This window comes from Balaenoptera physalus (genome assembly GCF_965194825.1).
Source record: "Balaenoptera physalus genome assembly, chromosome: 15".
In the NCBI taxonomy this organism is placed as follows: Eukaryota; Metazoa; Chordata; class Mammalia; order Artiodactyla; family Balaenopteridae; genus Balaenoptera; species Balaenoptera physalus.
Genome location: NC_138894.1, coordinates 15,697,723 through 15,713,878, shown reverse-complemented (window position 1 = coordinate 15,713,878; position 16,156 = coordinate 15,697,723). Strand labels below are relative to the sequence as shown.

The 16,156-nt window shown below is 43.9% G+C and overlaps 1 protein-coding gene across 2 annotated transcripts in view; it reads left to right on the top strand.

The window, feature by feature from the left end:
* Positions 1-16,156, top strand: part of SMYD1 (SET and MYND domain containing 1) — a 42,246-nt gene that overhangs the window by 5,345 nt on the left and 20,745 nt on the right. For both annotated transcript variants that reach the window (XM_082426837.1, XM_082426836.1), the window contains exons 2-4: positions 9,342-9,518; positions 12,568-12,781; positions 15,376-15,506. In XM_082426837.1, coding sequence (XP_082282963.1) covers positions 9,342-9,518; positions 12,568-12,781; positions 15,376-15,506 — 522 coding nt within the window. The remainder of the gene's footprint in view (positions 1-9,341; positions 9,519-12,567; positions 12,782-15,375; positions 15,507-16,156) is intronic.

Below are 16,156 nucleotides of genomic sequence, written 5' to 3'. Positions count from 1 at the left end.
TATAATATTCCTTTTGTTGACTGTTGTCCATCAATTTGACAAGTGTTGTATTTTGGATATCAAGGTTGTTTCCTACTTTTCCTAGTAGATCTTTCATTATGTCTCTGATTATTTATTAAAGATGAACTAGAAATATATATTTTGGATTCAAAAGACATTTTTAAGGCTCTTAATATAGATCTCCAAATCACCCCACCAAAGAGGATCAAACCAGTTTTCTCCATGAGCAGTAGAGCATTTGCCTCCCCTTCCCAACCCTGGCCAACACAGAAAGCTATCTTTTACTTTTGTATTTTCCAACTTAACCTTTAAAACTTATTTTAGCATTATTTTGTTTTGAAATTTTGTATTATTATTAGGGAGATGAAAGGTCCTTAAAAATATGTTTATTGGGGAATTCCCTGGAGGCCCAGTGGTTAGGACTCCAAGTTTCCACTCCTGGGGGCCCAGGTTCAATCCCTGGTTGGGGAACTAAGATCCTGTAAGCTGCACAGTGTGGCAAAAAAAAAAAAAAAATTTATTGGTCGTTACATTTCTTCTTTTGTGATTTGTCTATTTTATATTGATGCCCTCATTTTAAAATTATGTGTAGCTCATTTGTTTATTACTTCTTAATGTTCAAGACTTCTAAATTTTCTGAATTCTTTTGCATCATTTTGGTTTCTTAGCTCATTGGATTTTTTTTTTTAATATTTATTTATTTGTTTGGCAGCACTGGGTCTTAGTAGCGGCAGGCAGTGTCTTTAGTTGCGACATTCAAACTCTTAGTTGTGTCATGTGGGATCTAGCTCCCTGACCAGGGATTGAACCCAGGCCCCCTGCATTGAGAGTGTGCAATCTTAGCCACTACACCACCAGGGAAGTCCCCAGCTCATTGGATTTCAATTCTTTTATAGCTCTCAATTAGTTTTGACTTTCTTTAATTTTTCATGTCTTTTATATTTAAAACTATCCATTTTTCTCATTTTACATGTATCTTTTAAAATGATGTCTAAGCTTTAAGTTTCTTTTTCTTCTTTTACTTTACTTTTATTCTAGTTACTTATTGTCATTGCATCATTCATTTTCCTTTTTTAGCTTATTTAGTTCATTTCACATCAAATGGAATGAGAAGATAAATGGTTTTAGTCTTAAGTGTGACTCAGACCTCAGCAAGGAGATTGGATCCTTATCTTTTCTCTGCTTGGTCTTGGAAGGACCCTTCCAACCCTCTGAAGTACAACCTCCATCTTTTCCAAACTGTAAAATCAATCAGTTGGTTAACCCAGTTGACCCACAGACTAAGGTCCATGGGGCACAATTTATTACAATATGAATAAAATCATATCATCACCATCACCTTCAAACAATACCCACAACCAAAAGATACATGGTCAACCTGGAATAGATTCCAAAGAATTCACCAGGGACATGAATTTGAAGCATGTTTTACAGTAACATTGAAAAACTTCTCCTAATAGCCATCTACCAATAACAAACTGTCATTTGCAAGAAAGAGGGTTCTGAACTTTTTCTTTTTTAATTGACAGAAGAGTAAGAAATGGGCACCTTGAGCAGAAGATACAGAGTCACATTTCAGGTCAAAATGTGAGAGATAAAAAGTCCTAGCCAGAGCTCAAGCTATTTAAGAAGGTCTTAGATATCCTTACCTTTAGAGACACCAACTCACAACATGTCAAAGTGTAGTTTTGCTTACCAGTTCTGAATGGACTTTCATAACGCTGCTTTTGAAACTGTTATTAAATTCCAGTTTGCATTTTTGTTTTTGTTTTAAAAAAATTTGGAACTGTTAAAAGGTGTTATCAGTCCCAATCCTTTTCCTGGGGCACCTGCAAGCTTTTAGGCCTTTGACACTGAGCTTCTATTGCCTGATAGGTAGAACAGGGCTGTTGGCACAGTCTGGAGATGGAAAGGGCTATTTCCAAGGTTGTATATTTCCTGGTGACAACCTGGCAGAGATGATGTACACGAAGAGTCGGGCCATAGAGGGGAATTGAGTCATATGACCCTGAGGATCTCTTCCAGCCTGAGATTTCTGGGTTGCACCATTTCTTCAGTACATGCAAAGGACTCCAGTGCAGGAAGAGAAGGGTGCTAAGCTAATATAGGAATAAAGCTTGTTCTGATTATTATTTTATTTTAGCATCAAATACAAGATATGGCATAGGAAATGTGCTTGTGAGCAACTCTAGAAGCCAAAAATACTATTTGATTATTCTAACAGTCCCAGATGTCTTGAATTTAGAGTATATCTAGCCTACTGGTTCCTAACCTGAGTCCATGAATCCTTAGCTAAGGAAACACCTATAATTGGAGGATCAAAGTTTATGTGAATGTGCATGCATGCTTTTTATTTCTGGGGAGAAAGTTATCTCTTTCAAAATGATCCTCAACCCAGAAGAAGGTCGAGACCCATTGAATTCATACAATCTTACAGATGAGGAAACTGAGGCTTAGTGAGGCTTTCCCCAGGTCACAGGAGTGAGTCATAGGGCAGGTATGAATCTCCCAGGATCTTGTCCATCATCATTTCTCACTGCCCTCCATCCCCTGACACACAACTGGGCGCAGCACTGCCTAATTAATTTTCTTTTGTTCTTGTCAGTCCAATTAATATTATTTAGCCTTAATAAAAGAAAGAATACACACCCATCAATTTCAGAAGAATAAACATCTGGTTCTGGGGCTTGAGAATGGTTAGATCCAAAAACTCATAGGTAAGAAATAGAAATATACATGTGATTATACAGGGAAAAAAGTGCTTATAATAACAAACCAATGTATTAGTTTCCTACTGTTGGTGTAAAAATTACTACAGATTTAGTGGCATAAACAACACAAACCTATTATTGTACAATTCTGGAGGTCAGAGATCTGAAATGGGTCCACAGGACTACGTTTCCTAGACTTTTCTAGCTTCTACAGAATGCCTGCACCCCTGGGTTTTATCTTCAAAGCAGCTACGTAGCATCTTCTCCTCCTCTGATCTCCTGCCTCCTTCTTATTAGGACCCGTGTGATTACGTTAGGCCACCCAGATGATTCAGGATTATCTCCCCATCTCAAGTTCCTTAGTCTTAATTATATCTGCAAAGTCCCTTTTGCCATGTAAGGTAATTCGCAGTTTCCAGGATTAGGACATTGCCATTTTTGGGGGGCTATTTTTCAGCCTACCACAACCAATAATATGAATTTCCTATTAATCCAATTTATCACAAAAGATGTTAAGAAGTGGCAAGGATAGTGGATTTCTTTTTTTAAGTTCTTGACCAGCTCCTAAATGATTCTGTTTAAAGAGTTGAAAGTGCCCAAGAGAACATGCGAATATCTATCTATCTATCTATCTATCCGAGTAGGGAAAAATAAAGATGAGAACATGAGAAAAAGAAAGGTATTTTAAAAGAAATTACTGTCAGCTGGGCTTTTTTGAAAATCAAACCAACTATGAGCTTCTTCGGGTCCCGTGGAGAGAGTTGGGCTTTCAGCCCATGTAATTCTATGTGGGCCCATGGGAACACCAGAATTAACCATGGCATATGCACAAACAGAAGTGTAGCCTTTAATCTGGTAACAGCTGGTGGGTAGGTGGTGAGGGATAAATGATGCTATAAATGGAAATAATTTAGTAAAGGGATTAGAGAAATTCCTGAACAGATAGTTCAGAAAATGAGTAACTGTGAAAGTATTCAGGTTACAGCCTTAAACACTGGCACTTGATTTTAAGGATAACCACAGTAGATTTAGAAATATGCTGTTAATTTGGTGCTTTAATTTAGCTGTGGAGGTCAGACGTGTTGAAATGTCATATGACCCGTTGTGAGCCGTGTTGCTAAATTTTGTTAACTAATCCTTAAATGCAGAAGTTTGGGGATAATAGCCTTTTAAACATAGATTAGGTCAAATGCCATGTTGTCCCCATAACAATGTCACCTTCACTCATTTGCCTCTAAAGATGTGTTCTGAGCCTGGGAAGAGGGGTTTGGTCTCAGGTAGAGTGTGGGAGGTGCATCCGGGTCTGAGTGGGGCGTGTGAGCCCTGTCCTGGGAGTCGGGGCAGAGAAAACCTTGAGAATTGCTATTTTAATGAAAGAGATGTTGAAAATAAATAGGTAATCCCTAGGTTTGACCTAGGGATGCAGTACCACCTAACTTCTTCTGCTAAGGTAAATAATCATGCAAATGTGAATCCAGTGATGCCCCTTAAGTGTTGACGCTGGCCATTTAAAAAGGACATTAGGTAGATGCCATAGGGAAAAGAAAGTGAGTGTACCAACTCTGGCCGTGTTTCTCCTCTCTGCAGAAGCCTCCAGTGGCTCCCCTCTGCTGCAGAATAAGGACTTGCTACTGAGAGTTGCATTCCAGGTCCCCCACAGTCCGGTCATTTTTCCAACATCTTTTCCCCATACGGTGCATCATATGATCTGGTCAAATAGCTCCTCCTCTCTCCTATATGTGCCTGCCCCGACTCCTCCCACCATGGAAGCCTTTGATTCGTGCCAGCGCCTCTCCATGGTGGAAGAACTTGACCTTCTGAGTACAACTCAACTCATCTTTAGAGGGTCAGAACAGTGCCTCCCCCCCTTCTCGGTGATCACCTTCGCAGATTCCTGCCTCCCTCACCTTGAACCCTGCAGCAGGTTCCAAGCACTCCTGGATGGCATGCCTCACCTTGCTTATATGTGTTTATGCCCCAGCCCAGCCTTGGGACTGCTTGAAGGCAAAGTTTGTATCTTCTTTATCTTTAAGGCCCTCTGTCACCTAGCTCAATGCACAGCACATAATAGAAGCTCAATAAATATTTTTTAATAAACTTAAAATTTTTTAATTTACTTTTTAAAGTTGAAGTATAGTTAAAAAAGAATATAAATAAAAACAAAAAATTAAAAAAATTGAAGTATAGTTGATTTACTATATTATATTAGTTTCAGGTGTACAACATATTGATTCAATATTTTTATAGATTATACTCCATTTAAAGTTATTACAAAATAATTTATATTTCCCTGTATTGTACCCTTATGGCTTATTTCTTTATAGCTTGTTTATTTTATGCATAGTAGTTTGTACCTCTTAATCCCATACCCCTATCCTGCCCCTCCTACTTTCCCTCTCCCCACTGGTAACCACTAGCTTGTTCTCTATATCTGTGAATCTGTTTCTGTATTGTTATACTCATCCATCTATTTTATTTTTTAGATTCCACATATAAGTGATAACAAACAGTATTTGTCTTTCTCTCTCTGACTTACTTCACTAAGCATAATACCCTCTAGGTCCATCCACATTGTCGCAAATGATGCCCAATAAATACTTGTGAAAGAAGAAAGAGGGGAAGGAACAAGGAAGAAACACGGAATTTTAAATATTGTAAAGTTCTCTGGGTACTTGAGGGATATGATGTTCTTTAAGACATGTGCCCTCCACCTCGATTTTTGAGGGGAGACCACCTTGCAGGATGAGAGTTTTTAAGCAGCCCAGGAAGCCAGCACTGCTGGTCCAGTTCTCTCTGGTTGTGTTCTTGGAGGACTCATCCACCTTGCAGGCACCTTCTATTTGCATTTATCTGTCCAGTAACTGGTTATTTCCGTACAAGGAGCTGAGCAGCAGCTGCCTTTCCATCCCACTTGACTCTGACAGATGACATAGCCCAGGGCTGCAGAGCAAAAAGTGAGCGGGGACCCGCTGGCTGGGGCAGGGCACACTCAGGGCTGCAGGCAAAGCAGGTAGGCTTGGTGGCTTCCTCTGCCTTCTGTGCTGGGAGCAGTGTCAGCCATCAGGGACCCCTATGAGAATAATATCCCTGTGAGGATAGTGATGACCTGTACTCTAAAGGGTTGCTGTGAAGGTTTAACACAAGAGAATTGCTACAAAAAACATCTCTTTCAATTGCAAAGCATTGTGTGAATGAGACTCTTATGGGGACTGGAAAAATGAGACTAAGTAGGAGAAATGAGGCTTGGTGAAGGTCACCAGCTAAGCTGGCTGGAAGAAGCACTCTTTCTCCTGAAATCTAAAAAGTGGTTTTAAGTGGGGGAGGGATAAATTGGGAATTTAGGATTAGCAGACACACACTACTATATATAAAACAGATGAACAACAAGGACCTACTATATAGCACAGGGAACTATATTCAATATCTTGTAATAACCTATAATGGTAAGGAATCTGAAAAAGAATATATATTGTATATATGTATGTATAACTGAATCACTTTGCTGTATACCTGAAACGTTGTAAATCAACTATACTTCAATAAAATAAATAAATTAAAAAGTGGTCTTAGAACTTTATTTAATTGAGGTATAGTTGATGTATGATACTATATAAGTTACAGGTGTACAATATAATGAGTCACAATTTTTTAAGTTTATACTCCATTTTTAGTTATGATAAAATATTGGCTATATTCCCTGGGTTGTACAATATATCCTTGTAGCTTATTTTATACCTAATAATTTGTATCTCTTACTCTCCCACCCTTATATTGCCCATGCCCCCTTCCCTCTCCACACTGGTAACCACTAGTTTGTCCTCTATATCTGTGAATCTGCTTCTTTTTTGTTATATTCACTAGTTGGTTGTGTTTTTTTAGATTCCACACATAAGTGATATCATATAGTATTTGTCTTTCTCTGTCTTATTTCACTTATCATTTGCCCTCTAAGACATCGCGTCTTTTAGATGCTCTCATGGGGGGGAAGTAAAGAAGGGGTGGTATTTCTATCACGGAAGTACCCTTGGCCCCCTACCTATAGGTTCTCTTCCAGTTGGGAGGTCCTCTTCTTTGGCGGCTGCCTGGGAATTGGTGGGTGCTGGGGGAGAACAGGTGCTCAGAGATCACCTGGCCCAACCTCTGACACCTACTGAGGACTCGTTCTGTGCCAGGCTCTTAGCTGCTACTTTACACGTTGTTTGATTTAATCCTCAAATCACTCTGAGAGTGGGAGAATTTTGGAACTTCTTTGTAATTTTTTCTTCTTGCTTAAGTTTTTTAAGATACCAAGTACGTTTCATTAAAAAGTAATAGTGGGACTTCCCTGGTGGTGCAGTGGTTAAGAGTCCGCTGGCTAGTGCAGGGGACGCGGGTTCGATCCCTGGTCCGGGAAGATCCCACATGCGGCAGAGCAACTAAGCCCGTGAGCCACAACTACTGAGCCTGCGAGCCACAACTACTGAAGCCCACGTGCTTAGAGCCCGTGCTCTGCAACAAGAGAAGCCACCACAGCGAGAAGCCCACACACCGCAACAAAGAGTAGCCCCCGCTCGCCGCAACGAGAGAAAGCCCGGGTGCAGCAATGAAGACCCAACGCAGCCAAAAATAAATAAATAATTTTTAAAAATATTTTTTAAAAAGTATCAAGATCTAAGTGTTGCTATTCTCATTTTCACATAAGGAAATGAAGACTCAGAGAGGTTAGGGTACTTGCCTGAGGTCACACAGTCAGTAGATACTGGAATCAGGTGATGAACTCAACTCTGACCTACTCCAGGTCTGACTTTCTGTAATACCCATCCCACCACCAACAAAAAGAGGTGGAGACCAGAAAAACAAGCTTTTTTTTTTTTAAACTTCCCCTTCCAGCCTACCTGACACTTCCATACATACCGCTCCCCTCCCGCCCCCCAAGAAAGGGTAGAATTTAGGTTTTCTCTCATATCTACATTCGTGCTACTTAAAGTTGCAACATCAGTATCACCTGGGAGCTTGTTAGAAATGCAGAATCTCAGGCCCCACCCCAGACCTGCTGAATTAGAACCACATGATCTCTGATGATGTGCACGTGCACTAAAATTTGAGGAGCCCTTCTCTGCATCAGACCCACCCTCTTCCTTCTTCCTAGTTCCAGCCTCGTGGCTAAGCCTTAATGGCAGGTGGGGTGATGGAGAGAAAGGTCAGCCTCATCTCAAGGAGATCTAAATTAGGAAATAGCTCACAATACTTCCTGGATTTCACCGGCTTCTAAAAATTGACTCTAAGTCCTAGAAAAATTGTGGAATGAGATTTAAACAGGTGTGTGAGCCTGTAGAAAATAATTTGGTTGTTAACATTTGGAACCCACTATGTGTTCACTAGGAGAAAAATCATTTCAGATTGATCACGTTTTCTTTTCATGAAAGGTAATTAAACGTTTATTATAGCAAAGTGATTGTAAAGACTCTCATGAGACAATATGAAGGTGAGATATTATTGAACTGATAGTTGCATTGAGTCAAGGCCTGATAAGGGATTATATGCATGATTGTAAAGGTCTCTCCATCACCCAGACTGGGGTGAAATCTATATTGTAGCATCTTGGGGCTCTGTCCCCAGCCTTCTCCTGGTCAAAGTAGCAGTAGTGGCATAGTTATGATGTGCTGCGGATTCTGTGCAACTGTAAGTATGCCAGCGTAATTCTCTTCCTCTCTCGTTGGGAAAACTTAAGGGAATGCGAGGGAGTGAGGAAGACATTATTATGGGAATAACCTTGAATCTACCCTAACTTATAAATAAGCACTGACCTTTCATGCCCTTGAGTAGTTTATGACTAGTAACAAATTACTAGCATCACACCTCACAGCAGATGAGGACACAGCAGTTTGTGGAGTTGGCCACCCATCACTTCCACTCTCTCTCTGAGCCAGGAGAATACATCAGATAACATCTGTGACATCAGTAACCTTGTTAATCTTACTCCTGCAAAACACGCAGAGCTATGACATACATCATAACGTGTAGACTTCATTTTGTGTAAAACAGGTCATGTTTCATGTCCCATCATATTGTAAGTAGTTACGATATTTTTATTCTTTGGGGAAAGGGACATTTCATTTCAACAATGAGAAGAATATGTCACACAGTATGCCCTCTCCTGGGCCACGGTGCCAATGACGTGTGACTTTTGGCAAGACGACTGTGAGGAATTTCCACCCACTGCTTTGGCTTAGAAGACTTCCTTGGTTCCTCCAGGATCTCCTCCGTTGTGATCCAGGAATACCCTGTGCCCCCCCCCCCATTGTAGTGGTGCTCATGCTTCATGGAGATCCCAAGTTCAAGTGTTCATCCAGCAACTTGTGGTATTCCCGTTGCCTAACACATAAAGGTTGTAAATCTACGACCTCTTGCTGAGTTAAATTGAAGGGCTTATATGAAGAGCGCAATAAAATTCCCTACATTGGTTCCACTGAAAAATATCTGCCAAAAGCATAGTTACAGCTAGAGGGGATCTTTGGAAACCCAAGCTCCTCATTTTGAAAAGTGAGAATCTGAAGCTTAGAAAGACAAGGACAGCCAGTACCCGAACCCCAGTCTCCCAAAAGCCAGTGTGGTGTCCCCCAATCACAGGTTTTCTCCCTCCATTTCCAGCCTTGTGAATGTTGTGTGCCACACCTGTTTCAAGAGGCAGGAGAAGCTCCATCGCTGCGGGCAGTGCAAGTTTGCCCATTACTGTGACCGCACCTGCCAGAAGGATGCTTGGCTGAACCACAAGAACGAGTGTTCGGCCATCAAGAGATACGGGAAGGTGCCCAATGAGAACATCAGGTCAGAGCTGGGCCCCGGGGTGGGGACTGGGATTCCCAAATGTCAGGCGGGGGATGGCGGCAGGGACAGCATGCCCAGGTCCAAGCAAGCTGGGATGAGTGCAAATCAGGAAAGAGTCCCAAAGAGACAGGATATGGTCACTTCTTCTGTGCTCTCCCTTGGTCTGGGAAGCCCATCTATGAGGGGATCTCCACTGGTGGAGCTGGTTGCAGACTTGTTCCGTGTGGCTCCCCAGTGTTTAATTTTTTTTAAAATTTTATTTATTTAATTTATTTATTTTTGGCTGCGTTGGGTCTTCATTGCTGTGCACGGGCTTTCTCTAGTTGCGGCGAGCGGGGGCTACTCTTGGCTGCGGTGCGCGGGCTTCTCATCGTGGTGGCTTCTCTCATTGCGGAGAACAGGCTCTAGGCGTGTGGGCTTCAGTAGTTGTGGCGTGCAGGCTCAGTAGTTGTGGCTCATGGGCTCTAGAGTGCAGGCTCAGTACTTGTGGCACACGGGCTTAGTTGCTCCTCAGCATGTGGGATCTTCCTGTACCAGGGCTCGAACCCGTGTCCCCTGCATTGGCAGGCAGATTCTTAACCACTGCGCCACCAGGGAAGCCCCCCAATGTTTAATTTTTAAAAACTGATCTGCCTGTGTCAAAAAATTAATGAGTGGCAGAGAGTCGCCAAAGTGTCCCTTGGTCACAGGCTTTACCTTGTGGGCATGGGCTGCCTAGTAGTTAACAAGTGGGCCTTCTCTGCCCTCAGAGTGAAGTAAGGCCCTCTGTCTCATACTCAAAGTTCTGTACTTTCTATGCTGTATAGCACAGGGAGATCAGCTTTGTGACGACCTAGAGGGGTGGAATGGGGAGGGTGGGAGGGCAGCCCAAGAGGGAGGGGATATAGGTATACATATAGCTGATTCACTTTGTTGTACAGCAGAAACTAACACAACATTGTAAAGCAATTATAATCTAACAAAGATGTAAAAAAAAACAATAACCCCCCCCCAAAAAAACAAAAAACAAATTTCTGTGCTTTCTAGGGCCCTCCTCTTGTCCCACGTTAAGCCCCTCTTCTCCTCCAGAGCCATCTGCTCCTTCCAGACCAGGCCTTCCTTGCCCCTACTCCCTGCATATGCACATTTGGGGCTGCCTCAGGGCCTTTGCTTATACTGTTTCCCCTCCTAGATTGTCTTCTCTGCCTTCTCTCTATCTAATCATTAAGAATGTGAATAGGGGCTTCCCTGGTGGCGCAGTGGTTAAGTATCCGCCTGCCAATGCAGGGGACACGGGTTCGAGCCCTGGTCCCGGAAGATCCCACATGCCGCGGAGCAGCTGGGCCCGTGAGCCACAACTACTGAGCCTGCGCGTCTGGAGCCTGTGCTCCGCAACAAGAGAGGCCGCGGTAGTGAGAGGCCCGCGCACCGCGATGAAGAGTGGCCCCCGCTTGCCACAACTAGAGAAAGCCCTCGCACAGAAACGAAGACCCAACACAGCCATAAATAAAAAATAATAAATAAAATTTAAAAGAGATAAGCAAAACATTCTCTCTATAAATTTGATCTTTAAAAAAAAAATCTAATTTGTTTAAAAAAAAAAAATAAAGAATGTGAATAAGTTCACACATGATGTGGACATCCACTACCTCACTTTGTCTCCTAAACACCTCTGTGTTGGAGGAGGTCATTGAGAGGACATGACTTCCGGTTGACCTGCAAGCTGCACCCAGGTAATCAGAGGCTCTTCATCCCCTCCCCTGTCCTTGGAATGTGCTCGCTTGCCTTCCCCGCCACCCAGAAGCTGCCCAAGAACGTGGCATTGAGATACTAATGTGGTGTTGAAATCATCTGGAAGGTATGACTGAACCCAGTGAAGGCCTCTTTATAAACTCTAAGATTTGGCTGGCAGGGGCCAAGATCTTTTTATCTGTGGCCGCCCAAGACAAGCCTCCTAAGTAAATCCCCTGCTGATTCAAACTGCCACCCACCAATCTGGAGTGGTCTGCCTCTCTTCCTGCCCTCTGTGGATGGGGGCCAGTTTGTGAACCAACACTCTGCAGGTTAGCATGGCAGGGGATACATATTATCCTCACTTTACTTGCCACTGGAGAGGTTCAGGGAGGTCAAGTGACTTGCCCAGGGTCACACAGTAAGAAGTGGAGTGAGTCGTCAGACTGCTTCTCCAGTGCTCATCTTAGCCACACAGTCAAGAGAGACCCAGGCTGCCGCACCTCACTGGGTCCCCAGACCCCTTCCATGATTACCCAGACCCACGTGACCCGGCTTCTGCCCACCTCTCCACCTTTATGTGCTTTCCTCTCCTTGCTCCCGCGCTCCAGCATCTTGCTGTTTCTTTTTTTTTTTTTTTAAACAATCACTTTGTTATTTATTTATTTATTTATGGCTGTGTTGAGTCTTCGTTTCTGTGCGAGGGCTTTCTCTAGTTGCGGCAAGTGGGGGCCACTCTTCTTCGCGGTGCGCAGGCCTCTCATTATCGCGGCCTCTCTTGTTGCAGAGCACAGACTCCAGACGCGCAGGCTCAGTAATTGTGGCTCACGGGCCTAGTTGCTCCGCGGCATGTGGGATCCTCCCAGACCAGGGCTCGAACCCGTGTCCCCTGCATTAGCAGGCAGATTCTCAACCACTGCGCCACCAGGGAAGCCCAACCTTGCTATTTCTAATCATGCCAAGCTCTTTCCCTGTTCAGGGCCTTTGTACTCGCTGCTCTTTCCCCATCTGCACAGGGCGGACGCTTGTTCGCTCCGCTGGCAGCCAGGGGGTGCCTTGTCAAGCCTCCCCCGATCACCTTGGTTTCCCCTTCCCCAGCCGCTCCCTATCAGGTCACCCTGTTTGATTTTGGGCATAGCACTTAACAGTAGTTTAGATTATCTTTTCGACTTAGGTCTCCCCCACTCTAAGAAGCTTCATGCTACAAGAAATTCCATCCGTGTAGTTCAAAACGGTGTCTTGGGCCCGACACTGTTCAGGGCGTGCACTAGACACTCAGCAAGCGTTTGCTGAACGAATGACTGCAGCGAGGCCTCTCTAACCCCGCCCCTCCGCGCAGGCTGGCGGCGCGCGTCATGTGGCGGGTGGAGAGAGAGGGCGGCGGGCTCACGGAGGGCTGCCTGGTCTCCGTGGACGACCTGCAGAGCCACGTGGAGCACTTCGGGGAGGAGGAGAAGAAGGAGCTGCGGGGGGACGTGGACGCTTTCCTGCAGTACTGGCCGCCCCAGAGCCAGCAGTTCAGCATGCAGTACATCTCGCGGATCTTCGGCGTGGTAAGGTTTCTCCCAAAGCGGCCTTGGGGCTGGGGTGGCGCCTGGGATTGTCCGACGAAGGACCTTCCAGATGCTGCCAGGTCAGAGTGGAAGCGGAGGCCAAGAGAAGCGCTGGAGGGGCACAGAGACCTCACGTGACGAACTTTCACCCAGTTCTCTTGCTGGTCTGCCTTTACTCTGAGGTCATTCCTGCCGTGGCTGAAGTCAGCACCCCACGCGTAAACTACTCGTTAGCTCTGAGCGGTAGATTTTGATGCTGATTTACCTTCTCGTTCATCTGCACTTCCTATATTTTCTTTTCTCCACGTTGAAAATGAAGACCCAGTCACTATTCCTTCTTGCCCACCAGTCACTTTGGAAGTAAGACTCTTCCTTTTCCCGCATCTGATGTGCTGATCATGGGGAACCAGGGAGAGGAGAGTAGGGGCTTTCTGGAGGGCACTGCCTTGAGCAACCTCTCCAGGCCTCTTGAAGCCATGAGGGTCCGGGAGGAGGGGGTGGGAGCCCAGGGGACCGGCAGGCTCAGGCCGCGGGCTATGGGGGCATGTCTCCCATTTGGCAGGCCCGGCCCCTTCTGGGGGGCTGGTGAGTGGGCTGAGGAAGGGGTTATTGTGATGACAGTAGCATGGTCACACTCAGCACCGCTCACCATGTGCCAGTGCTTCTGTAATAGTAAGAGTTCTCCAGAGAAATAGAACCACAAGGATGTATTTTGTGTGTGTGTATGTATGTGCGTATATATACATAGTATATTATACTCTATGCATTATCTTATGGATAGCATATATATATATGGAGAGAGAGAGAGAGAGAGGGAAGGAGATTTATTTTAATGAACTGGCTCTTGTGATTGTGGGAACTGCTGGTAGGCCATCAGGCTGAAGACCCAAAGAAGAACTGTGGTTCAAGTTCAAAGGCAGTCCACTGACAGAATTCCTTCTTGCTCAGGGGCAGTCAGTCTCTGTTCTATGAAGGCCTTCAACTGATTGTATGAGGCCCACCTCCATTGTGCAGGGTAATCTGCTTTATTCAAAGTCTACCAATTCAAATGTTTATCTCATCCAAAAAACACCTTCACAGAAACATGCAGAATAATGTTTAACCAAATATCTGGTCACCACAGCCCAGCCAAGTTGACAGAAAATTAACCATCATAGCCTTCCAGATATTATTTTATGCAGTCTTTACAAAACAAGATGAAGTCCGTGGTTTTAACGTTCCTATTTTATAGAACAGAAAGCCTAGGGCCAGAGAGGTTATAGGACTGCCAAAGGTCACACAGTGAGCTGGTGTCCAAGGAAGGTCTAGAAGCAGTCTGTCTGATGCCAGAGTTTCTACTCTCACATGTGGAGTTTCTATGCTCCACAGCCTTGGTGTGAATGGGTGTCATAGACTATCTTGAGTATCTCTAAGGTGGTCTGGGGACTACAGCCAAGGATGGTGTAATCACCAAGGTGTAGAGCTGAAAGGACCCATAGAGATCATCTAGTCTAACTTATTCAACCTACAGATGGGAAAATAATAACTCAGAGAAGAAAGAAATTTGCCCAAGGTAACACAGCTTATTAGTGGTAGTGACGGGCTTAACTTCATGTACTTGCTGAATGACCAATGAGATTGATGGAGAAAGTGACTATCCTCCAGTATCAATAACAAATAGCTGTGTGCTATACAGATCAGTATATATCTATAAATGTATATTGTGTTATAAATATTATGGATAGCATGTATTTATATATATGATTTTTACATTTGGCAGAAATTTGTGTGCAGATATTAATGTATCCTAGGTAATATTTATTCTTATACATTTTTTTATACCCTGAGAGCAGATATTTGGAATCCATTTCTATAAAAAATAACTTTTTTTAAGGAAAAGGAAAGAAATCAGGTGCCGTATAAGCAGTAACCAATTTGATTTGCCTGGCATTCAGAGATAAATGTTGCACTCATCAGATTTTAAAATTGTGGACAGGGAGTACAAGGTATCCACCAGACACAAAATAATCAAAAACAGATGTTAATTTTATTTTATGAATAGTTACAGGAGTTGAGAGTAGTCAAAGGTAGCAGGGGAGACACACACACACAAAGCAGAGAAGGGCACAGAGAGAGAAACCAAGATAGACACTGGGGAAGACTCGTGAGACCCAGATACAGGAAAAAGGAGAAACTTCTCAGAACCAACATTTCCATCTTGGGCCTTTTGATTTTTATTTTTTGGCTGTGCCACGCAGCTTGTGGGACCTTAATTCCCCGACCAGGGATTGAACCTGGGGCCCCGGCAGTGAGAGCACCGAGTCCTAACCACTGGACCACCAGGGAATTCCCATTTTGGGCCTTTTTGGAATACAGCTACCCAAAATTTTCAAGATGGTGGTGCATTTTAGCAAATATGAGACTCTCCCACGGTACTGATCTTGAGGGTCATTTGGAGTCACACAGAGAATAGGAGACTGACTGTTTTGTTTCCAGATTCTCTAAGCATTTCCAGGATGAGACCAGGTTTTCTATTTTTTAAAAAACTTTCAAAAGCTGGAGGGTGTTCTGCCCCAAGTCTATGTTAGCTGACTCTCATCTTTTCCCCTGGGTAGATTAACTGCAATGGTTTCACGCTCAGTGACCAGAGAGGCCTGCAGGCAGTGGGCGTGGGCATCTTCCCCAACCTGGGCCTGGTGAACCATGACTGCTGGCCCAACTGCACGGTCATATTTAACAACGGCAAGTGAGTATGTCTTCAACTTGGGTTGGTATGATGGGGATGGGGAGACCTTATGGTATTGTCTCTACACTTGATTTAAACCAAAAGTAACCTGTTGAACCTGAGCTAGCATGGATTTCAAATGGACAGAAAATGGAAATTTTATTCTAGAATAATTGTGAATAGGAGAAACATAATGAGGAAGATGGCAAAGAATTCCACATAAGTAATTTTGGAGTCTCTGTATATTTCTTGAGGTTGCCTAGGTATGTTAGATAAACCTCTAACTACTACATAATTTAGATTATGGGGGATTTTCTGGGATTTTCTATCTATAGGTCATTGCAGAACATCATCAACTGAGAAGGCGCTTGGCAGAAGCAGTCAAGTTCCCAGCAGAAATCAGAAGGCACACTCAGGGGTTACCCTAAGAGAATTTAGTAAAAGGACAATTGACAGAAGTGTGGGTGGAGTCGAAGAAATTGACAAAGAATGGTGAAATGCCCAGGGTCTAGCGACAGAATGAAACCATTACCACCTTTTGACCTGGAGGGGCAATGGAAGGAGTATTGTTCTTGCAGCTGGTGAGAGCTGTAGCCATGGGAGGGGGCCCTTTCTCCACCCCCCACCGCTCCAACAGCTTGGCTGTACCTGTAGAGAAACCAGCCACTGCT